The sequence below is a fragment of the Salmo salar genome, chromosome 13 (genome assembly GCF_965601325.2).
Source record: "Salmo salar chromosome 13, fSalSal1, whole genome shotgun sequence".
In the NCBI taxonomy this organism is placed as follows: Eukaryota; Metazoa; Chordata; class Actinopteri; order Salmoniformes; family Salmonidae; genus Salmo; species Salmo salar.
Window position 1 is genome coordinate 95175823 of NC_138303.1, and position 25993 is coordinate 95201815.

General features: G+C 43.9%; 1 protein-coding gene across 1 annotated transcript in view; it reads left to right on the forward strand.

The window, feature by feature from the left end:
- Positions 1 to 5007: 5007 nt before the first annotated feature.
- LOC106568182 (zinc finger protein GLIS3) overlaps positions 5008 to 25993 on the forward strand; it is a 34705-nt gene continuing 13719 nt past the window's right edge. The window contains exons 1-4 of the mRNA XM_014138290.3: positions 5008 to 5286; positions 15613 to 15808; positions 15970 to 17149; positions 23877 to 24038. Coding sequence (XP_013993765.1) covers positions 15636 to 15808; positions 15970 to 17149; positions 23877 to 24038 — 1515 coding nt within the window. The 5' untranslated portion in view covers positions 5008 to 5286; positions 15613 to 15635. The remainder of the gene's footprint in view (positions 5287 to 15612; positions 15809 to 15969; positions 17150 to 23876; positions 24039 to 25993) is intronic.

Here is a 25993-nt window from a genome sequence, read left to right on the forward strand (position 1 = left end):
AACCCTCTGTGGAAAGTGTTCTATATTGAACCCAAAGTGGTTCTACCTGTCACCAAAAATGTTCTTCAAAGGGTTCTCCTATGGGAACAGCTGAAGAACACTTTTAGGTTCTAGATACAGTAGAACCTTTTTTTCTAAGAGTGTATTAGGCAACATATCAGAGGTCCCATATAACTGTGCTGTTAATAACATCCAAAGAGAAGTGAGTTTACAACACATACCCCCAGGCCTGACCCTGCAAGTCTACTGAAATGAAAAACAAGCCTTTGCCCCGACGGCTGTTTTCAACACGAGCTGTTCTGTCAGCAGTATTTTATTAGAATCATCCTGTTCTCAAAGACAACAGTGAGAACAGAAAAAGAACACATGGCCAGAATGAAAGAGTAGGGGCTTCTGTCTATGTCTCTGCATCCATCATCTGACTGCAATCCATACATTTTCCTCAGTTAGTGGTTATTCTGTTGCACAGGTTATAAGTGAAATAGAGTAAGATTGATGGATGGAAGTGAGAGACATTTAGAGGCCCATCTCTTCCTCGCTCATCTCTGTCTGGAGGATTATACCTGGAGGGACTGCCTTCAGAGGGCAGAAGGATGGATGCCTTACACTCCTCCTTTACATTGGCATTCACTCAGTGGATGGCATCATCCATACTTCAGAGGAGCGGAGAGAGAGAGTTTATGGCCTTTAGAGTGATGATGAGGCATTGTTTCCAGGGAGGCTCAGAGTGCCAGCACTTTTTAACACCCACTTCACACCGTTGTTTACAGTGGAAAGCCACTCATGATGGGCTCCCGAGTGGCACAGCGGTCTAAGGCACTGCATCTCAGTGCTAGAGGCATCACTACAGACCCTGGTTTGATTCCAGGCTGTATCACAACCGGCCGTGATAAAGAGTCCCATAGGGTGGCGCACAATTGGCCTAGCGTCGCCCGGGTTAAGGTTTGGCCCAGGTAGGCCGTCATTGTAAATAAGAATTTGTTCTTAACTGACTTGCCTAGTTAAATAAAGGTTAAATAAAGATTACTGTATGTTACAGGTTGTCCGATATAAAAAAAATCCATCCTTTACGTAATGGACTTTTGTTGGCGTATCTATTGAATATCTCTTACGTATTCTTGATTTTGCATTCCAGAAAAAATGAATAATGACTCTGTAATTTTAAAATGAAATAAAAGGTATGATTCAAATAAATTGATAACTTTAAATCACTACACACATTCCCTCTGTCTCGCTCTGCCTACACTAAAAGGGTTGAGTCAGCCTGTAGTAACCTTGTGTTTGACTTGTATTGTCATTAGCAAATCAAACATGGATTAATTAGCCAGCAGTCACATGGGATGTGCATTACAGTAAGTGACTATTTTAATATAACTTCAAGAAAAATCACCAATAGTCTTTCACATTGACACCAGTGCTTTGCTGCTTTTGGAAGTGCTGCTACTGTCATTAAGTATGGAATGATTGGTTAAGTGTCAGAAAGCCCATAAGTGCATTAAGTACAAATGGATCTCTTTCCAGAAATGGTTGTCACCCCTTTCCCCTCTCTACACCCCCCCTCTCTCTTTACCAAAGTATTCACTTGTTTACACATAAACTGTTACAGTATATACTGTTTACATTCACAATAGCAGTTTAATGTGTGACATACAGAAAACAGCAATATTGTACCTAGACCATCGCTAAGCTACTATATCTACAGTATACAGTACACAAATACATGGTTGGAAAGAATGCTGAGTTTACCCTAAGGGTTACATAAACAGTAAATACCATCTACAATGGACATAAACCCTATTGTGGTGTTCCTGCTGTATCAGTGTTTGTAGTGAAGATGGAGTCTGTGTTGTTGCTCTGTCCCCAGCCCTACTGCTGTATCAGTGTTTGTAGTGAAGATGGAGAGTCTGTGTTGTTGCTCTGTCCCCAGCCCTACTGCTGTATCAGTGTTTGTAGTGAAGATGAAGTCTGTGTTGTTGCTCTGTCCCCAGCCCTACTGCTGTATCAGTGTTTGTAGTGAAGATGGAGAGTCTGTGTTGTTGCTCTGTCCCCAGTCCTACTGCTGTATCAGTGTTTGTAGTGAAGGTGAAGTCTGTGTTGTTGCTCTGTCCCCAGCCCTACTGCTGTATCAGTGTTTGTAGTGAAGATGGAGTCTGTGTTGTTGCTCTGTCCCCAGCCCTACTGCTGTATCAGTGTTTGTAGTGAAGATGAAGTCTGTGTTGTTGCTCTGTCCCCAGCCCTACTGCTGTATCAGTGTTTGTAGTGAAGATGAAGTCTGTGTTGTTGCTCTGTCCCCAGCCCTACTGCTGTATCAGTGTTTGTAGTGAAGATGAAGTCTGTGTTGTTGCTCTGCCCCCAGCCCTACTGCTGTATCAGTGTTTGTAGTGAAGATGGAGTCTGTGTTGTTGCTCTGTCCCCAGCCCTACTGCTGTATCAGTGTTTGTAGTGAAGATGGAGTCTGTGTTGTTGCTCTGTCCCCAGCCCTACTGCTGTATCAGTGTTTGTAGTGAAAATGGAGAGTCTGTGTTGTTGCTTTGCCCCCAGCCCTACTGCTGTTATATTCTGCCACGCTCTGACATTTACAAACCCACCGTAGCTAGCTTAGCCAAGGAAAGGAGAGGGAAAGGAGAGGCCAAATCACAGTGGGATCAGCAGAAGGTTGCTGCTTGAAGGAAACATACCCTGAAAGTACATAGAATTGTCATGATAATCTTGTAAACAACATCCAATCACATAATTGACCTCCACAGGCTGCAAATGTTGCCATTTCATGTATTTTAAGAGCTATGTCTGTCCAAAAGGGACGCTTAAATACTGTACTACTAGACTCCGAAACCATCTCATTGGTGTACTAACAGTAGCCCCTGCTGGTAAGAGGGAGAACTTTTTACATACAAGGAGGTTACAGAACAGAAAATCATACATAGCATGCGTCAGTCCTGTGAGCTGATTAATATTACACACAGTACTATTCATATGCAATTAATTATTAAATGATAAATGGGGAATTAATTAATATTGACAGCAAGAGAGAATAGGGAAAGGGATGTGTGAAATACACAGGAGGCTGGTGGGAGGAGCTATAAGAGAATGGGCTCATTGTAATGGCTGAAATGGAATGAATGGAACGGAGTCAAACATGTGGTTTCCATATATTTGATGTGTTTGATACAGTTTCATTTATTCTATATTGTTGCCATTACAATGAGCACATCCTCCTATAGCTCCTCCCACCAGCCTACTCTGGTGGAATCCTGTTCGTTGAGGATTAATCATACTTCTACTCTCCACTAGATATCTTCATCACACTGACTTTCTGCTGAAAGGTGACATCGAACTGATGAGGCCAAATTACCAATCTGCCTCACTTCCACTCTAATACACAGCCTAAAATTCACAATGCAGAGTTACAGTGCAAATGCAATATAAGTTATCATTCGACATGCATTTCCCCAGTAATACTCTCATTACTTTACCTGCATTTTCTTCTTGACACTTAAACAGATTTAATCAGAGAGGGGATGGGGGCTGAAAGATGACCCACTGATCATAAAAGGCATAATACATCCCTGTACACCTGAGAATCTCAGAACCTCCCTGATATCACACTGATTTGGCTAAAATTATTCTATATCTATGGTACCCACATACGTCAAGGTCCCCAATATAGTGTTTTTGACCAGCTCCCTGTCTGAGACAGGGAAAATGCATTTATTTGGCAGTGAGTGGCACAATGTGTCGTATATTCCCCTCATATTCCCCTTACATTTCTCTTGACACTATTATTGACTGTGTTGCCCCTGTCCAGAGGGTTCCTCCTCTATACGGGTTACCAAGCAGACTACTTTCAAGTCACCCTAGAGTAAACACAATGGTTGCTATGCCAACTCGGAGCAGGATCCACAGGGCAAACACTCGAGACGCCAGGAGAAAAGTAGTTAACAATGGAGCCTGAACTGGGGTTGGTGGGGTTGGTGTGGAGGGGGGTTTTGACTAGATGGGATACAGCTTTTGGCAGATTTCACTTTTCGTAGCAGGTTAGCAGAACTTACGCAGCAGGTTAGGAGAATTAGGTTAAGGTTAGGAAAAGGGTTAATGTTAGAGAAATGCTAAAAAAAAAATTATGTTTATTTGACAAAAGCTGTATCCATTTATAGCCATGACCATGGCACTCTTATAAAAAAAGGTGCTATCTAGAACCTAAAAGTGTTCTTTGGCTGTCCCTATAGGAAAACCCTTTGAATAACCCTTTTTGGTTCCAGGCGAACCCTTTTGGTTCCAGGTAGAACCCTTTCCCCAGAGGGTTCGACATAGAAGCCAAAATAGTTCTACCTGGAACTGAAAATGGTTCTACCTGGAACCAAAAAGGGCACAGCCAAAGAACCCTTTTGGAGCCCTTTTTTCTATGAGTGTAGACTGGGAACATTTCTAGATGGGGAAATTAAGGTCCTTATAATTATAGCTAAATAAACAGGCTTAAAAAATATGATTTTTTAAATTTTATTTTTTACCTTTATTTAACTAGGCAAGTCAGTTAAGAACAAATTCTTATTTTCAATGACGGCCTACCCCTGACGACACTGGGCCAATTGTGCGCCACGCTATGACCGGATGTGATTCAGCCTGGATTCGAACCAGGGACTATCTGGGTACACAGGCAGATCATTCTTTCTTTCTTTCATTCATTCTTTCTTTCTCTCCATCACACAAACACACACACACACAGAAAGATACAGCGAGAGAGAGACAGACAGACAGAGAGAGATGACACTTGTCTTTTTCATAAAACATATTCATCTGACCAGCTCTGACCTGTGAATGAACTCCCAAGAATATGAAAAGTAGGCTAGGCCACATCAATCATATGATGTAGCCTAATATTCAGCAAATTGTCCACAATGTTAATAATTTGCCCAGTTGTAAAATACTACCAACGGCTTTTGGATTTGCATAGAGCAGAGTTACAGAACGTCCTCTTGAATATGGAATCATATCTCTCACACACACAAGGGTAAAACGGTAACCGATACACGTCCCAAAACGAATAGCCTACGTAGACTACAAACAAGAGAGCGCGTGCCACTAACTTCCTCACAATTTCTCAAACTCTCAGAGAACATAGAGGGGTATAATATATCGAAACAACAGTGTGGTGATATCGAGAAATGATTGTATAATCTAGATACATTATTTTATCGAAGTCATCGTCACCTTGCCGTTTCCAGTTTTCGCCTTGTCAATCTACTGCGCGCGAAAACACAGAAGATAGTTAAAGTGAATACTTTTCAGGTGAGTAAAAATGTCAGTGGCTGTATTTCCAATTCAATGGTTTGTTATTGTCATTGACTTTAGTTGACTTTACTGTAAACGTTAAGTCTGCGTAACGTATTAATACTACAAACGTATAAAATTTTCTTTAGAATTACTCTGCTAATAAATGCTAATCTACCAAATTACACATTTTGCAAATTACACATCTTCTGTAACAAAGTAACGTTATCCAACAGTAATTTGAAACTGCAATTGGTTTTGTATAAAGTTGTTTTTAATTAAATAACATGTACGATTTTATTGACCATAGCCTATCATGTGTGTTGGACAGAAAGTGCATTAGTGAAAGTGCATTCATTAGGCCTATATCACCTCTTGAATACACTTATCTTGCAACATCCTGTATTATTATCCTTGTTCATTAACAGTTTGGTCCTAATCACCATATGTGAACTTAGAATTTATTTAATTGTATTACATGCTACATGTATTACATTTAGACATGCTTGAAAATGGATGCAATATTTTGCTTTTGTAGGTGAGAGAATAGAGTAGAGTAGTTGTGACATACTGGCTCGATTCAGTCTTAGTATGTAGCAAAATTTGAAATTGTGTTTTTTACATTGGATAAAAGTAGAGACTCAGAGTTAGAAAATGGTATATCAAACACTACAGTTAAGGAACAATGGGGAAAGTAATTCTGCTTTGAAAGTTGATAAACTTGTAACCTCACTTTTGAGAAAATGGATCTGGAATGTTTTGGTACTTACTGGAGAGCTCTTTCTTGTCTACACCCATTCAGCATTATTCACACCCTCTTCAGCCTTAGCCCCACCCATCTCTTTAAGGATTCACATGAGGTCATGTACTAAACAACCAAAGATTTAAAGACTAAAGGCTATTTAATACTACATCTATCGACAGTTGTTGCTGTGACATCATGAACATTCTATTGTCGTCCGACATCAAACGTGTTGTTATCATTATGAAAAAGTATAAACACAAAAACTACAGACTGGTGGTCCAAAATAGCATAGCCAGTGTATTTCAGCACCAATAAACCCACCCATTTAAAAATGTATTTAGTTTATGTCAATCTAGCAAACCAGGCAACTAAAAGCAACTTTCTAAACAATGTTTTTAGCTTGTTAGCTAGCTAGCTAGTTCAAATAATGGCCATATCATATAGCTGACAACGTCTTCACTTTAGCTCATTTGTTTTCATTATTACAGGAAAATAAACTCACAACAAGATCATTATTTACAAGTTAACCTGTTATGGCTAGGGGGCAGTATTTTCACGGCTGGATAAAAAACGTACCCGATTTAATCTGGTTACCACTCCTACCCAGTAACTAGAATATGCATATACTTATTACATATGGATAGAAAACACCCTAAAGTTTCTAAAACTGTTTGAATGGTGTCTGTGAGTATAACAGAACTCATTTGGCAGGCAAAAACCTGACAAGGTTTCAGGCAGGAAGTGGCCTGTCTGACAAGGTGTCGTTCTTCTTGTCTCTGTTTATTGAAGAGTGAGGATCTTAGCTGTCCCGTGACACTTCCTACGGCTGCCATAGGGTCTCAGAAGGCGGTAAAAAGCTGAATCGTGGCTTTGCAGGCTCTGGCTGAAAAAAAGTAGCGCGTTTGGGTAGTGGCTGGTTACAGTACTGTGAGACTCAGGCTCGTGCCCGCGTCGACCGAAAGCTTTGTTTACTTTCCTCTGTTTAGCTAAAAGGAGATTCCCGGTCGGAATATTATCGCTTTTTTACGAGAAAAATGGCATAAAAATGGATTTTAAACAGCGGTTGACATGCTTCGAAGTACGTTTTTTTTTGTCACGAATTGCGCAATGCGCACGACCCTGATTTACCATTTCAGATAGTGTCTGGGACGCACGAACAAAACGCCGCTATTCGGATATAACGATGGATTATTTTGGACCAAACCAACATTTGTTATTGAAGTAGCAGTCCTGGGAGTGCATTCTGACGAAGACAACAAACGGTAATCAAACTTTTATAATAGTAAACCTGATATTGGTGAGTGCTAAACTTGCCGGGTGTCTAAATAGCTAGCCCGTGATGCCTGGGCTATGTACTTAGAATATTGCAAAATGTGCTTTCACCAAAAAGCTATTTTAAAATCGGACATATCGAGTGCATAGAGGAGTTCTGCATCTATAATTCTTAAAATAATTGTTATGCTTTTTGTGAACGTTTATCGTGAGTAATTTAGTAAATTCTTAGTGAATTCGCCGGAAGTTTGCGGGGGGTATGCTAGTTCTGAACGTCACATGCTAATGTGAAAAGCTGTTTTTTGATATAAATATGAACTTGATTGAAGAAAACATGCATGTATTGTATAACATAATGTCCTAGGGTTGTCATCTGATGAAGATCATCAAAGGTTAGTGCTGCATTTAGCTGTCTTCTGGGTTTTTGTGACATTATATGCTAGCTTGAAAAATGGGTGTCTGATTATTTCTGGCTTGGTACTCTGCTGACATAATCTAATGTTTTGCTTTCGTTGTAAAGCCTTTTTGAAATCGGACAGTGTGGTTAGATAAAGGAGAGTCTTATCTTTAAAATGCTGTGAAATAGTCATATGTTTGAAAAATTGAAGTTTTTGTATTTTTGAGGAATTTGTCATTCTCGCCACGCCTATCATTGGATATTGGAGCAGGTGTTCCGCTAGCGGAACGTCTAGATGTAAGAGGTTAATGGCGAGCCAATTACAGAAAATAGCTTACCGTTGTGAGTGTGACAAAATAAAAGCAGGGCATTCTACCAGAGAATTTTAGAACTTGGACACTGTCTCATTGACGTTATATCCTAATTTGATTTTTGTGCAGGTCATGTTCTTCACATTACCGTCTCTGGTAAACACATACTATATCAAATAAAATCAAAGTTATTTGTCACATGCATAGGATACAAAAGGTGTAATGAAATGGTTACTTGCATAGTGGAGTCTTTTGTTTAGACATGTAGCTAGCTAGCTAGCTAAACAATTAGCCATAATCCCAACTCATAACATTACTACCCTGCATGAATCGGCGGGTAGCTAACCAAACAGGTTCAATGTTAGCTAGCTAGCTAACATTATGCAATAACTAGCAATGCAAATGGCTCTGAGATATGAATAATATTACTACACAGATCATACATGTAACATTAGCTAGCAAGCCAGCCAGCTAACGTTAGCTAGCTAGCTAACAGTAAGTTTTAACTTGAAATGAAAACGACTTTCTGACTAAATTACAAACGTATAATATCTGAAAATGTAGCTAGCTAGACTATCTTACCCGTATACATGGATGGACACTTCTCCCTTTGTCACGGATGCCATGGTTGCCCTTAGTTTTAAGATGTAATCCGGAGACACAACAGCCTTCTGTTTGTTCTCTTTTCGACTCCCTCCCCATATTTGCAATCAAACGCCAGAATTTTCTCCATCTCCTTAGATATCATACTCTGCTTCCACCAGGCATTCCACTGATTTCAAAACTCAGTCCTCCAGAAAGTGGAGATCAACACGTTCGCAGTTATTACCTACACATACTGAGCAGCCCTTTGTTATAGACAGAAGCGTACCAATCGAAACTCATCTCTCGGCAAGTCCAGCCCATTCATTATCTCAGCCGATCATGGCTAGCGGGAAGGTTCCTCCCTTTTTCCGTGGCTGAACAACTAGGCTTGTAATTTAACAATATTATTTGTATTTCCAGATGGCATACAAGTTAGTTATTAAGGCACATGAAAGTTCACATGTTCCAGAAAGCATTTCTGACAAAAAAACACACTTAGATTTTTTTTTTTTAGTTTACATTCAAATGCCTCTCCTGTGAAGTATTGACGCGCGATATATGCCTAGTTTCCTGAAACGAGTCACATATGGCAACACTAGGCTACCTGGGGCGGCAGTTAGCCTAGTGGTTAGAGTGTTGGACTAGTAACTGAAAAGTTGCAAGATCAAATTCCTGAGCTGACAAGGTAAAAATCTGCCGTTCTGCCCCTGAACATGGCAGTTAACCCACTGTTCCTAGGCCGTCATTGAAAATAAGAATTTGTTCTTAACTGACTTGCTTAGTTAAATAACGGTAAAATAAAAATATTGTTTTGAAGATAACAGTGAATTCTTCCCTATGCCAGTTATAGTTTGTGACTCCCTTATTACTCATGACTATAAAATATGCCTGTCTCACTGGTACATTTCAGATGTTTTTGTCCATATGGACAGACCACTGAGGGCCGAAGATGAGGGAAAGGGAAAGGGGATACATCGTCAGTTGCACAACTGAATGCATTCAACCGAGAGATGCTGATTTAGCTGCTGCTCTTCCTCTTCTGCCAGACTCAATCATTACTTTTGGGAAGAGGAGCATTGTGGGACAAGCCATTATTTTCTCCTAAACTCTCCAAAGGCTGTTTGTGAAGAAGACACTGGGTCAGACATGAACGGTAAGGGCTGTCACCTCCTGGTCTCCCCCTCTGGTGTGCCCCCTTCCCTGTGCATGATCACAGGACAGCAGGCACCATCCATCAGGATACCTATACGCACCACCCTCTCCCCGGGATGCTGTGCCACCCTGAGCCCGTCTCCGGTGGGTAGTACCCCTCAGCTCCAGGACAAACTTTGGGAGTTCTGTCCTGCTTCCTGCCCTGAGCCTCCGCAAGCAGGTGTTGACCAATGGGAAACAGCCAAATGTTTTAGGTGTCTTACAGATATCAGGGTAAAACGTTCCCACCCTTCAACTCCCACCCACCAGCCTTGCAGCCATTAATCAGTGCTTGGCGTCCGACTGCTCTGACAGTGGTGTCAAAGGTCATTTCTTGTAAGCCTTGTAATAAGCAACGTTAAATACAGAGTAATACATTGACACATGGGTAAACAGCCAATGATGATGTCCTGATCTTCTATGTAAGATAACTGTTATGGACTTGAGCAGCCTCAGATTCTGTCCCATCAGTAGGATATAGTGTGACCTTAATGACCTTAGAGCAGTGGTCATCACTCAGCATGTTAAATGCTGATACACTTTTAAATTAGGATGTCACTCCAAATAAGTTTGAAGTGTCCTATTGAAGTAACCACTTGTGGTTTCCTACCAAAAACTATTATTTAAAACTTAGATATTTTGGATATGCTCTGACAGGACCTATGTTGAGGAACTCTTCTTCCCTCTCAACTGAAAGATCCCAGTGCGCACATGTCCTAGAACACAAGACAGGTTCACAGTGATATGTTGTAAGCAGAGTTGTTCAATCAGCCCCTTCAAAGTAGCACTGATTTACTGTACATTGACGTCTTCATACTTCAATTTACCTCAATATCGTGCGCCCACCCTAAGCTCCACTCCACCCCAGACCTCCTTTTTCCCTTGCCTGTTTATTGATAATTAACCAAGCAAAAAGCTTGTCCCCAAATGACCCAAGGAGGAAAAAGAGGAAGAAAATAAATCTCATCTGTAATGAACAGAGCAGAAAGCAGAAAGTGTCTCTGTTCAGGTTTGTTAGGGGGAATTTCAGGATTCATAAGCTTCCCCTTACAGAAAAACCACATAATTCACATGTGATCACATTTTATTGTGTAGTTTCATGTTATCACGTTGCTTTACATGTTCACATCTTATCACATTAACTTCACATAAGAGCACATGTGATCACAGGATGTCACAGTTGTTGTCGGTGAATGAGGACCAAAACGCAGCAGGTACGTGAATGCTCATCTTGATTTTTAATTATCTTCAAAATGAACGTACAAAATAACAAAACACGAACGATCAACAAAAACAGTCTGGTAAGGCACAAGGCGAAACACAGAACAATCACCCACAAATAACACATACAAACACACCCTAATATATGGGACTCTCAATCAAAGGCAGATAGACAACACCTGCCTTCAACTGAGAGTCCCAACCCCAATCAACCAAACATAGAAACACACACACTAGACTAACCCTAGAATTAACTAAACATAAACCAAAACCCGGAAATACTAAATCAAACACCCTTTACACAAACACAACACCCCGAACCACATAAAACAAATACCCCCTGCCACGCCCTGACCAAACTACAAAACAATTAACCTTATATACTGGCCAGGACGTGACAGTACCCCCCCCTTAAAGGTGCTACCCCAGAAGCACCTTAACAAAAAATAACCCCAAGCAACACCAACAAAAAGTCCCCTTTTCTAAAGGGAGGGAAGGGAGGGTGGCTGCCGTCAACGACGGCACTGTGCGACACCCCCCCCTCCCCAACCCACCTATTTCTGGAGGTGGCTCTGGTTCCGGCCGTTCCAGGCTGTCGGGCCACTCTGGCATCGCCGAGGGGCAGTCTGGCAATTCGGGACAGTCTGGGCAGTCTGGCAATTCGGGACAGTCTGGGCAGTCTGGCAATTCGGGACAGTCTGGGCAGTCTGGCAATTCGGGACAGTCTGGGCAGTCTGGCAATTCGGGACAGTCTGGGCAGTCTGGCAATTCGGGACAGTCTGGGCAGTCTGGCAATTCGGGACAGTCTGGGCAGTCTGGCAATTCGGGACAGTCTGGGCAGTCTGGCAATTCGGGACAGTCTGGGCAGTCTGGCAATTCGGGACAGTCTGGGCAGTCTGGCAATTCGGGACAGTCTGGGCAGTCTGGCAATTCGGGACAGTCTGGGCAGTCTGGCAATTCGGGACAGTCTGGGCAGTCTGGCAATTCGGGACAGTCTGGGCAGTCTGGCAATTCGGGGCAGTTCAGGGCAGTCTGGCCACTCCGGCAGTTCAGGGCAGTCTGGCCACTCCGGCAGTTCAGGGCAGTCTGGCCACTCCGGCAGTTCAGGGCAGTCTGGCCACTCCGGCAGTTCAGGGCAGTCTGGCCACTCCGGCAGTTCAGGGCAGTCTGGCCACTCCGGCAGTTCAGGGCAGTCTGGCCACTCCGGCAGTTCAGGGCAGTCTGGCCACTCCGGCAGTTCAGGGCAGTCTGGCCACTCCGGCAGTTCAGGGCAGTCTGGCCACTCCGGCAGTTCAGCGCAGTCTGGCCACTCCGGCAGTTCAGCGCAGTCTGGCCACTCCGGCAGTTCAGCGCAGTCTGGCCACTCCGGCAGTTCAGCGCAGTCTGGCCACTCCGGCAGTTCAGGGCAGTCTGGCCACTCCGGCAGTTCAGGGCAGTCTGGCCACTCCGGCAGTTCAGCGCAGTCTGACCACTCCGGCAGTTCAGCGCAGTCTGACCACTCCGGCAGTTCAGCGCAGTCTGACCACTCCGGCAGTTCAGCGCAGTCTGACCTCTCTGGCGACTGTTGACTGGCGGGCAGCTCTGACGACTGTTGACTGGCGGGCAGCTCTGACGATGACTGTTGACTGGCGGGCAGCTCTGACGATGACTGTTGACTGGCGGGCAGCTCTGACGATGACTGTTGACTGGCGGGCAGCTCTGACGATGACTGTTGACTGGCGGGCACCTCTGACGATGACTGTTGACTGGCGGGCACCTCTGACGATGACTGTTGACTGGCGGGCAGCTCTGACGATGACTGTTGACTGGCGGGCAGATCTGATGATGACTGTTGACTGGCGGGCAGCTCTGATGACTGTTGACTGGCGGGCAGCTCTGATGATGACTGTTGACTGGCGGGCAGCTCTGATGAAGACTGTTGACTGGCGAGGCTGGGTTGACGCACTTGTAGCCTGGTGCGTGGTGCTGGTACTGGGCTTACCAGATTATGTACACGCACCTCCAGGCTAGTGCGGGGAGCGGGAACAGGACGAGTCGGACTGGGTTGACGCACTTCCGGGTCCGCACGAGAGACAGGAGCTGGAAACCCAGGGCTATGGAGGCGCACAGCCGGTCTAGATCTTACCTCCTGCACAACCCGCCTTGGCTGGATGGAACTAGTAGCCCTGTACGAGCGGGGTGCTCGTACAGGGCAGACTGGGCTGTGCAGGGGCCTGATGGTAGCCGTGCGTAGAGCGGGAGTTGGGTAGCCTGGTCCTCGGAGGCGTACCGGCGACCAGATGCGCTGCGCAGGCATCCTCCTACCAGGCTGGATGCCCGCTCTAGCACGGCACCTGCGAGGGGCTGGAATAACGCGCACCGGACTGTGCGTGCGTATGGGTGAGATAGTGCGCTCCTCAGCGAAACATAGCGCTCTCCACCCCATACGCTCCTCCATATAACCACGAGTAGCTGGCTTCCGGCTCTTCTTACGCCTAGCCAAACTACCCGTGTGCCCCCCCCCCAAAATTTTCTTGGGGGTGCCTCTCGTGCTTCTCCTTCAGCGCGTACTTGGCCTCGTACCACCGCCTCTCTGCCTTGGCTGCCTCAATTTCCCACTGCGGGCGTCGATAATCCCCAGCCTGGTGCCAAGGTCCGGCCCCGTCCAGAACTTCCTCCCAAGTCCACTTCTCCCGCCAGTCCAACTCGAACTCCGTCTGCTCCTTCCTCTGCTGCTTGGTCCTTTGGTGGTGGGTGATTCTGTCACAGTTGTTGTCGGTGAATGAGGACCAAAACGCAGCAGGTACGTGAATGCTCATCTTGATTTTTAATTATCTTCAAAATGAACGTACAAAATAACAAAACACGAACGATCAACAAAAACAGTCTGGTAAGGCACAAGGCGAAACACAGAACAATCACCCACAAATAACACATACAAACACACCCTAATATATGGGACTCTCAATCAAAGGCAGATAGACAACACCTGCCTTCAACTGAGAGTCCCAACCCCAATCAACCAAACATAGAAACACACACACTAGACTAACCCTAGAATTAACTAAACATAAACCAAAACCCGGAAATACTAAATCAAACACCCTTTACACAAACACAACACCCCGAACCACATAAAACAAATACCCCCTGCCACGCCCTGACCAAACTACAAAACAATTAACCTTATATACTGGCCAGGACGTGACACAGGAAAACATGTTTTTGGAACAATTTACATGTGATCACGTGAAATTCATGTGGTTTTTCCATAAGGGTCTACTGAACACGACAAAAACCATTAGGTTTGTGTTTGATTTCTGTTGAAGATGTCTGTCTCACGGGTCCCTGGTGTGCAAACACAGGTTGCTGTGTTAATATGGTGAAGTGAACTGTGATGGAGAGGAACAGACCCTGAACCATGGATTCATTGCATCTCTATCAAAGTCAGATACTGGCAGTAAAAACTAGAAATGTGTGTCAGATACTTTTTATTTCTTTTATTTAACCTTTATTTAACTAGGCAAGTCAGTTAAGAACAAATTCTTATTTACAATGACGGCCTACGAAAAGGCAAAAGGCCTCCTCGGGGACAGGGGCTGGAATTAAACATATATTTTTGAATTATAATTATAGGACAAAACACACATCACGACAAGAGAGACAATACAACACCACATAAAGAGATACCTAAGATACAGTATGATGACAATGGTTGGATGCAAATGACAATGCCACAACCACATTGTAGAAGACTGCAGTAGTTGAAGCGCTCACTACAAATACACACAGTGAGAGTTCTCCACAATCTTCTTTCTATTATATAGACAAGTTGTCTTGTCTATAATTTACTTAGAAAAGCTTCATTCTATCATTAATTAACTTACGAAAGTGGTTATTTTTAATCTTGTTTCAAGCTGTGTTTAACAATGTTGATTGAAAGACTAGCACAAGCAACAACACTGCAATGTTGAGGCTGGAGTGCTCAGATATAGGCTTCTGATTCAATATGATTTTTGTAATACAGGGTTTTTTCTGGATAAAAAGGGGGCTTAGGTGGTGAGCGTGGTAGGAGGCATGGCGATGGGCGTGGCCGGCACGGCTGAATTTTAGAGGAAACCTCATCTTGGTGTGGAGAAATTCTAGCATTTGCCAATTTCCTGCAATTCTATACATTTCAACATGGAGCTGAGATAAATAAAAAAAAATACGTTTTGAAGCTAATTTCCTGCAATTCTACAAATTTTGCCATGGAGCTTCGAGAAAATGGTGCAGTTTTAAAGCTAATTTCCTGCAATTCTATGCATTTTGCCATGGATAAAAATTCTGTGTTCGTTTCCTCAAGCATAATAACAAAATCAATACTGCTAAATTCATAGTTTTTTTTATTTTCAATTCCCGCTGACTGTCTAGCTTTTATTTTGGTGATTGTTAATTCTCAAAGATTATATTATAAAAAATACTTTACATCTGGTTTTAGTCGTTAAAGTTTACACTGAAAGCGTTTTTCCAACCCATAAAATGTAATATTTTTTTTCACTGTTTTGATTTGTAAAGTATATAGTCTAATTTCCTATGTCCCTGTATAATATGACCGTGGTGGTGAACCCTCAACCCTCTAATGGTGAACTTGTCTCTACCAGGTTACTTTGTCTCAGGACCAAGTATGCAGGTGTTGGGCCAGCAGGCTGGTGCTAACCTCTGGGTCACCAGTAGTCCCATGGTGGTCCAGAGCCTGGGTCCAGTGTCTCCTGTCACGAGTCAGGCCTACACCTCTGGGCCTCTGGTACCACACCCCCAACCCCCACAAGGCCTGGTGGTACCGTACACAGATGCCAGGTGAGTCAACCTCTGCACCACTCTAGGTGAGGGAGTATACCGCCAAACTCTTGTCATTACACTGATTTCTGTACTCTAAACAAAGTCAACATGCAGTACTATATTAAACAGTTGTGTTACTAATTTGTGAGATTTCCCTTGTACTTCTATCCTTTCTTCAGGTCCTTGCTCTCCAGAGAGTCCCTGGCATCCACCACCCTGGGCCTAGCAGAGACCCACTCAGTTCTGAGTGGCAGACAGGAGTGGCCCTATGGCTATCGGGTCCTTCCTCCACTCTGCCCACAACAGGGTTCCACCCAGGCCAGCAAGAGGGGTGAGCTGCTCAGCCTGCCCCCTGGCACTGCCATGTCTGGGGGAACCAGCATCTCCAACTCTGCCTCCCTGCCCTCCTACCTGTTTGGGGGAGATGCCAACAGCCCCCGGCAGTACTCAGCCCACTCCAAAAAGAGGGCCCTCTCCATCTCACCTCTGTCAGACGGCTATGGCCTTGACTTCAACTCCATCATCCGTACCTCGCCCACCTCGCTGGTGGCTTATATCAATGGCTCCCGGAGCTCTCCGACCTCCCACCACACCTTTTCACCCCTCCAGCCTGAGGTCTATGGCCACTTCCTGGGGGTGAGAGGGAGCTGTATCCCCTATCCTCAGACTCCAGGCCTCCTCAGCCTCCCAGGCTCCACGCTCACTCTGACCCCACTGAGTGACCCCCAACCTGGATTGGAGTGTGGCCGCATGCAGAGGCTGGAGCAGGGCGGGGCGCTGGAGAGCCAGATGGCTAACATGGTGGTGGAGCAGCAGTGTCTCCCAGAGGAGGGAGGGACACCACAGAGGGCTGCCAGTAACACTAATGACCTGGTGCCATCTCTACACTTTCAGCTAGAGTTGGCCACCATCATCAGATCAGATAGTCCACCGCAGGGCCCCCCACCTCCTTACCACTCTCACTACCAGCACCGCCACCTCCAAAGACCTCCTAGCCACATCCAGGGTAAGGCCCAGTCCCAGGGCCCTGTCTCTCAGCCCCCCCCAGCTTCCCCTGGGCATGGGACCAGCCTCGTGCCCCATCCCCTGTCCCTCTTCCCCATGCTGGAGGAAGAGGAGGGGGAGCTGGAGGACTACAGTGGGGGGCACTGCTGCCGCTGGGTGGACTGCAGTGCTGTGTATGACCAAAAGGAGGAACTGGTTAGGCACATAGAGAAGCGCCATGTGGACCAGCGGAAGGGCGAAGACTTCACCTGCTTCTGGGCGGTGTGTCAACGCAGGTTCAAACCGTTCAATGCCCGCTACAAACTCCTCATCCACATGAGAGTCCACTCTGGAGAGAAGCCCAACAAGTGCACGGTACATAGCAAATCAATCTCTGCTGAAGGCCTCAAAAGTGTCTTTAACATGCAAGTGTGTATCTGTTTAGTCATCCACTTCAGAATCCATTGGCTTTACCTGTACCCAATTTTACCTCAGCTTTACATACCATCCCCCTTATGCACAATGGTTAACATCCTTTTTTCCATAAGTGTGTTACAGGGGGTTAGTGAGTGCAGCAGTTCCCTTCCCGACTGTCTCTCCTGTCTACTGTGAGTCAACCAGCCAGGGAAATAGACATCTTGAAGTACGCATGTTGTACCTCTTTAATGCCTTTGTGTTCTATGATGTACGTTTGAAGGCTAAAGGTTGGGGTCAGAAATATGTTTTTTCTCCTTTTAACTGTTGCCATGGGCTAATTAGCCAGTTCTGTGAAAATTGACATGAGAGTTAACTCAATTATGTAGTTATTAAATCAGCACAAAGACAGCGCAGTGCTTAAGATCTGGCAGGGCACCAGTCAGTAAGCCTCCTGCTCTCTCTCTCTCCCCGTCTGCCCCCCCTATCTCTCTCTCCCTCTCTTGCTCTACCAGGCCTGTCAGTAGCCAATAAGACTTATTAGTGCCAAGTCAGGTACAGACTTGGCTGGGGTTCTGTGAAGGTGATGCCCCCTGGCCCGGTTCTGATCGGTCTGGTTATATGGCCAAGCAGAGAGACAGTTGAATGGAGTTAATCTGAAAGCCATGTATCCTTGGACCTGGTTCTGATGAGGGGATTGGCTGGATTCCCCCGAGACAGATGCTCCCAGGCCTAGTGCGGCTGCTGGTGGTTCTCTTAAATGTGCCGCTAAAGAAGGCCACGTTTTGGTTCTCTTCACTAGTCTCTTTTGATGTTTGTTTTCTGTCGGTTGACAGATGAGTTGTACTGCACTGTATATTAGAGCTGGGCGATATGGACTAAAATCCATATTTTGCCCTAAATTACCTGAATTGATGCGATAATGATATAACAATACATTTATAACATTAATATCTATTATCCTTTAAACTACTACGACTAGTTTTATGGTTGTTGCCATCAATTCTCCTAGTAACAATCACCCATATTAGCAAACTTATTTCAAACGTATTTACATTTCTCTAGTATAGGCTACTTATCGCATTGAACGATATCAGCAAAATGCCTGCGATAAGTGATTGGTTTCGTCAGTGTCGTTAATTTTCAGTTAATCGTCCTAGCTCTACTGTGTTGTAAATGCAGTTAAAGGTATACTTCAGGAGCCATAGCAGCAAAACATCTATGCACATTAGTTGCAGTAATGAGCTTGGGCAATACGGGCAATAAGGATCTTCGAGCTGGACGAGTAGAGTTAACTAGGTTTCCAAGGAGAGAACATCACACTCATACTCAAGGTTTCCAAGGAGAGAACATCACACTCATACTCATACTCAAGCCTGGTCAATTGTAGAGATACCCCACACTCTCAACCCCACTGGGAACATACTTGAGGTTCAGATGAGGAATAGACCAACCAGTCTCATTCCTTGTCTTGTTTCGCTGCTTCTTGGTTAGTCAATTATTAACTGGATGCATACCTGTGGTCGACCTTTCGCTCCAAAACACTCACATATTAGTGCTAATCAGTCCCGTTGCTATGGAGGCTGCAGCTGTAGTCGGATGGGTCTCTGTACCATGCAATCTGACCCCCTACCCAAAAACAGAATAGACATTGGGTGTGTCAGAAATGGCGCCTTATTCCCTATTTATTGAATAGAGTGCCATTTTGTACGTACAGATGTAGGATCTTCATTTGACCCGTATTGTCGCAACAAAATAATCCTGCAGCAACAGGATTTGAACATTTAGTCCATAATGTTGCTTGATCAGTGGTTAGGCTAGCCAAAATTAGATTACATGAAAAGTGGAATACTGTTACTATAACTGTGTGTTATTACGGGTAGAATCTTACATTTATCACCCTGTTGCTGGAGAACTTTCAATATATTTGAGGTTTAAAAAAGCTTACGGAAAATGTATCAACCCCTACAAAAATGTGTGTTAATTATAATCCACACAATAATTCACATTTCCTGTTGCTTCAGGATTATTTTCCTACTGTAGCAAACTGGCTCAAATTAAAATCATACATCTGTATCCATTGTACACCATCCCATCATTCCAGGTTTGACTCAGCAGCATAAGATAAAAAAGTCCTACTGAAAAGAAGTAGAACATGGTCAGTCCATTATTGACAGAAACAGTCAGAAAACCCAGACTTACTGAACAAAAACAGTCTAAGCAATCAAAGTCAGGATCCTGACAGGATCCAGACTTAGACAACAGAGCCTCTCACAGAGAGAGAGAACCAGGTCTTAGATGCCATGCCAGCCAATTGTTCAAGATTTACGCTCTGGCTTATTGTGAAGGATGATTGACAGGAATAGTGTTGCAAAATTCCGTGAACTTTCAATAAATTCCCTGAAATCCAAGTTGGAGGAGTCTCTGAATTAGGAATGAGTAAGCAGGTCTTTCTTACCCACTTCTCTGTAGTTGGTATTCAGACTTACCTTATGTAGGTGCATAACAGGCTTTGCAGGTATGGTAATTCAACCGCTGAAAACCCTCCCACTTGCTGGCCAATAGATTTTCTTGTGGAATTTTCATTCAATAGGGTTTTCAGTACATTTATCTAAAGCTACCCCTTTAAATTTGGTGTACCTTTAATTTGAATTTTCTCAACAGACTCACTGAAAGATAGCCATCTAAAAATACAGATATTCATCTTCTTTTGAGTACCATTTGGTAGATTTAAACCAACTTTGATCTTGTATATTATTTAGGTTTAGAAATGTATTCATAAATAATTAAACAACAGGTTTAGAGAGAGCCTTTACGCACCAAATATAATATTGGTGAATCAAAAATACAGTGGTTTGATTTATCCTGAAAGTTACCATATTCAATTGTTCAGTCCCTGAAATATTGGAAAGTGCGAAAAGTGTACAATAGCGGTTGAACAGTAGTCCTATAAATCTTCACCAATTCTTGTATTATTTTTAACTTAACAACATGAATTGGGGTATTTAGAATTTTATATAGGTAGAGAACATTGTAAAGAACAAGTCTGTGTCAATAACTCATTTTTGGCAAAAATGCAGATAAACCCTTCCCACTGGGCACAGATATCAATTCAACATCTATTCCACGTTGGTTTAATGTAATTTCATCGAAATTACGTGGAAACAATATTGATTCAACTAGTGTGTTCCCAGTGGGTTATCATTCCAAGCTCTCGATATGTTGACTGCTGTATATCTTGACTTACCCTGGAGTTACCCGTTTTGATTGATTGGGCCGCAAAGTATGTCACTTACGGTTAACCAAAAAAAGGCCTTCATTCATATGCCATTTCCCTTTCATACTGTAAAAAATCTGATTATACATTTTCTTGGTGTTGGGTGTTCTATTCTGCACCAGGTTCAAATGAGTAATAGGTTCACTTGTGTAATCACAGTGTGCATTTGAGTATATCAGTTGTTAAGTTGAAAGAAGACATTCAGACTGAAACCCCAGTAGTTCTGTGTTAATCCACTTAGTTCCTTACAATGGACAGCTTGAAATTCTAGTCCAGCCCACACCACCACAGAATGCAGGCCTGGTGAGATTTCTGGTTTGCCAAGATTTTTAGCGGCATCTCTACAACCGCAAGGAGGGAAATAACTTGGCACCAAAAAAAAACGATTCAGACTTCAAAGTATTTTAACAATCCAGCTTCTTCTCAAGTTTCTGTAACAGTTTTTAGCTCTTGTTTTAAAGTAACTGTCCAGTGTTTCCGGAGTTCTATGAAATATGACATAAAATTAATTACAATATGAGTGAAATAGTTTTTCTTCCCCAAAATTGCAATTGAGTATGTAAAAAAAGAAGATTTTCTGTGTTTGAATGGTGTGGGTGTATACCAACAACAGAATGGTGTGGGTGTAGACCAGTCAGTAAAAATATTTACATGAGTAGACCACTGATTGGCCATCTCAGCCAATGAGCCATCATGACATTGTGTTCTATGTGGAAATAGAAAGGGTTTTTTAAACGGTCTGTTTGAGATACAAATTTGAGGTTGGGTTTTTTAAGTGTTTTTTCTTCAATTCATGCTTTGGCCACAAATACGAGTGTAGGATGAGTCAACATTATTTGGGTATGAGTTAACAGAATATTAACTTTTTTCACTGGACAGTTACTTTTAAGACCTAAACATCTCATGCACTAACCTTTTACATTTAAAGAAGATGATAGCAGACAAGAGGATAATTTGACTGAGAATGAGGAGAGGATATGTGAGAGTGAGGTGAGACATGAGAGTCTGAAGAGGATAAGAATGGGAGTTCAGCTGTAGATAAGAGGAAGAAAATGCCATGTGAAGATGTGATATGTGAGAGAGAACAGCGAGAAGAAGTAAGTGAGGAGAAGAGAGAGAGTGGAGATGTGAGAGAGAAGGGAGATGTGAGAGAGTAGAGAAGAGAGAGTGGAGATGTGAGAGAGTAGAGAAGAGAGAGTGGAGATGTGAGAGAGTGGAGATGTGAGAGAGTGGAGAAGAGAGAGTAGAGATGTGAGAGAGTGGAGATGTCAGAGAGTAGAGAAGAGAGAGTAGAGATGTGAGAGAGTGGAGATGTGAGAGGGGATATGTCAAGAGAGTGGAGAAGAGCGATTGGAGATGTCAGAGAGTGGAGATTTGAGAGAGTGGAGAGAGGCTAAGGCACTACTGTGGGCACTAGACTGACTCTGCTGGCACGATGTGGGCGGGTCATTGCTCCCCAGGGCATGGGAGGCTGCCAGAACCTGTCAGGAGGCTGGCTGTGGCATTTAGCTCCGCTGAGGAGCCATGTTGCTATCTATTCAGACCCTCTGTCTCTCAAAGCAGCTAAAAGGGGACTATTAGCTTTATTAGAGTGTGTGTGGGGGGGGGGGGGGGGGGGGGGCACCGCTGGGCTCCTGGCAGTATATTTGTGTGATGCTAGTTCTTAGTTCTTTTCCCATCCCCAGGTTGAATGACTATTTATCCTGCTCATTCTCCCTGGCCTGTGTTTTTCTTATGCTAGCCGGTCTGAATGGTCCGATGCTGATCCCTTTCTCTACACTGTTGTTTTGAGTGTCTGGTCATGGGGTACTTTCCTAGGATGCCACTGTATTAGACAACATTTGGACAGAATATCCTGCTGTGTGTGAAGAAGACTTGTGTAAGACTAAGACTGGTGGCTTTCTCCACTTTCAGTAATACACAACGGCTGTTAGGTCATGTCCCCAGACATGCAGGGCATGGTAAACACCCACAAGGAGAGAGATCGTCATCGTTGCATGGGAGACTCCATCTGTAAGCATTAAAATGCTGGTGAAAATACCCCCAAATTCACACATTTACTATGATACAGTCATGAAGAATCCATTTTCTATCCCTAATAGACAGTTGAGCACTAATAGAATTCTCAGGCATATCCGCATCCCTCGATTCCTCTTGAGTTACTTAAGGCTTATAAAATAAATCCTTTACTCCATTCCTTTGACATTAAGAACATATGGTTCCCATCAGAAGGAGTCATAATGGCTTTACTGGAATTGAGTTTTGGCATAATGACAGTACTCTGCTGGTGGTTGTGGTTTTGCTCTGCAGGGTGTATGTTCGTGCCTGCTGTTTTCCAACTTCAAGAGAGAACATTTGCGAGTGTAGTGTCTCTGGAGTAGGTAGTGCTTTGCCTGTACTGTACGTTAGATATGTGAATTTCATCAAGATACTGTCCTGCAAGAAGATACCAGCAATGTTGATTCAGATAGAGTTCAGAAGAGAAATACAGTTTGAAGTTAGCGGTATGTTATTACATTAATTAAAGGAATGGGAAATATGTCCCAAACGAATGTGATGAGTCAAATATTAAAGGAACTGTATTTAGTCAATTCAGACTGAGGGAGAGGTATAGCTATGCAAGGAATCCAGTCCTGGAGGAACAATAATAAAATGGGTCACGGTTCCATGACTTTACTCTGTGATGCTGAAGTAAGAACATTCCAAGCACCATGACCGCAGAGAGTGGAAAGTGCTAGGCTTGGCGTACAGTAAGAAACTGTGATGATTCACATGTTTTGAGGGTGAAGTCAATGCAGCGAGGTGGGTAGTACTGCACAAAGGAGAGCTGTTCAGTTCTGCTGACTTGAATTAACTTCCATCCACTACTCCTGAATCTCATAGCTTGTGACAGCGAGTGCAGTAGACCTGGGCAGGGAGCAAGTTATTTTGGCAAGGAACAAACCTCTCTACCTTAGCCCTTCTACCAGTTGGTGGTAGCATTTTTCTACAATGAGTTACTCTGTCATGTAGCTCCTTCAAGACCCTAGAGACAAGATCGTTTTTACAGACATTGAGGTCTGTTTACACACAGATACTGAACCCTGCTGGTTACATTGACAACCTCACCTCTTATATAGTGTTTGTCAGTGTTATATTTTCCCGGATATTGTTTTGTGGTTAGTGCTATCTGGAATCCTTGGGTCGTCCGTACCCTACACCCTAACCTTCATCCCTACCCTTACCCTAACCATAACCCTTACCTAACCATTTTCAATTTCAATGGGGTATTGTCAGAGTTGGGACATCCCAAGTATACCAGATAGCCTGGACCATAGATTTCTGGCCCTAGATGTACAGTATAGGTTCATGATAGGTATACTAATTGTACACTATCACTCCTGTCCCTGTGCCCTATGTGTGTGGTTTCAGTTTGAGGGCTGTCAGAAGGCTTTCTCTCGGCTGGAGAACATGAAGATCCACCTGCGCAGCCACACTGGAGAGAAGCCTTATATATGCCAGCACCCCGGCTGCCACAAAGCCTTCAGCAACTCCAGCGACAGAGCCAAGCATCAGCGCACACACCTGGACACGGTGAGTTGAGTGGCATAACTCAGACAGACACACATATGGTGTGACAATGGCGCCGGAGGAGATGGCTGCCGTTTTACGGTCTCCTAACCAATTGTGTTATTGTGTGTGTTTTTTCACAACTTATTTTGTACATAGTGTTTCTGCCACCATCTCTTATGACCGAAAAGAGCTTCTAGATATCAGGACAGCGATTACTCACCTCATACTGGAAGAAGAGTTTTTCTTTATCCAGTCGGACTTGAAGGACTTACTTCAGACACCCGAAAATGCCCTCATCCCCATCATTCGCAGGAGAAAGAGACAAAGATCTTGGGGACGTAGGTCGGGTTGCCTTGTAAGGATCCGACAGTGAGTGGGTAATCTGCCTTTACCATCAGTCCTATCAGCCAACGTACAATCATTGGATAACAAAATAGATGAACTACGACCACGTATATCTAACCAACGGGACATTAAACACTGTAATATCTTATGTTTCACAGAGTCATGGCTGAACGACGGCATGAATAACATACAGCTGGCGGGTTTTACGCTGCATCAGCAAGATAGAACAGCCGCCTCCGGTAAGACAAGGGGTGGCGGTCTGTGTATATTTGTAAACAACAGCTGGTGCATGAAGTCTAATAGTAAGGAAGTCTCAAGATTTTGCTCACCTGAGGTAGATCTCATGATCAGCTATAGACCACACTATTTACCAAGAGAGTTTTCATCTATATTCTTCGTAGCTGTCTATTTACTACCACAAACCGACGCTGGCACTAAGACCGCACTCAATTAGCTATATACGGCCATAAGCAAACAGGAAAACGCTCATCCAGACTTAAATCCGTTTTACCTCATTTCTACCAGCATGTTAAATGTGCAACCAGAGGGGGAAAAAACACACAGAGACACGTACAAAGCTCTCCCTCGCCCTCCATTTGGCAAATCCGACCATAATTCTATCCTCCTGATTCCTGCTTACAAAACAACTGAAGCAGGAAGCACCAGTGACTCGGTCAATAAAGAAGTGGTCAGAAGACGCAGATGCTAAGCTACAGGACTGTTTTGCTAGCACAGACTGGAATATGTTCCGGGATTCTTCCGATGGCATTGAGGAGTACACCACATCAGTCACAAGCTTCGTTAATAAGTGCATCGATGATGTCGTCCTCACAGTGACCGTACGTACCAGAAGCCACGGATTACAGGTAACTTCCGCACTGAGCTAAAGGGTAGAGCTGCCGCTTTCAAGGATCGGGACTCTAACCCAGAAGCTTATAAGGAATCCTGCTATGCCCTCAGACAAACCATCAAACATTGTGTGATCTCGCTCTCCGTAGCCGATGTGAGTAAGACCTTTAAACAGGTCAACATTCACAAGGTCGCAGGGCCAGACGGATTACAAGGACGTGTACTCCGAGCATGCGCTGACCAACTGCCATGTGTCTTCACTGACATTTTCGACCTGTCCCTGACTGAATCTGTAATACCAACATGTTTCAAGCAGACCACCATAGTCCTTGTGCCCAAGAACACTAAGGTAACCTGCCAAAATGACTACCAACCTGTAGCACTCACGTCTGTAGCCATGAAGTGCTTTGAAAGGCTGGTCATGGCTCACATCAACACCATTATCCCAGAAACCCTAGACCCACTCCAATTTGCATACCGCCCCAACAGATCCACAGATGATGCAATCTCTATTGCACTCCACACTGCCCTTTCCCACCTGGACAAAAGAGACAGCTATGTGAGAATTCTATTAATTGACTACAGCTCAGGGTTTAACCTGTTATGGCTAGGGGGCAGTATTTTCACAGCCGGATAAAAAACGTACCCGATTTAATCTGATTATTACTCCTGCCCAGAAACTAGAATATGCATATAATTATTAGCTTTGGATAGAAAACACTCCAAAGTTTCTAAAACTGTTTGAATGGTGTCTGTGAGTATAACAGAACTCATTTTGCAGG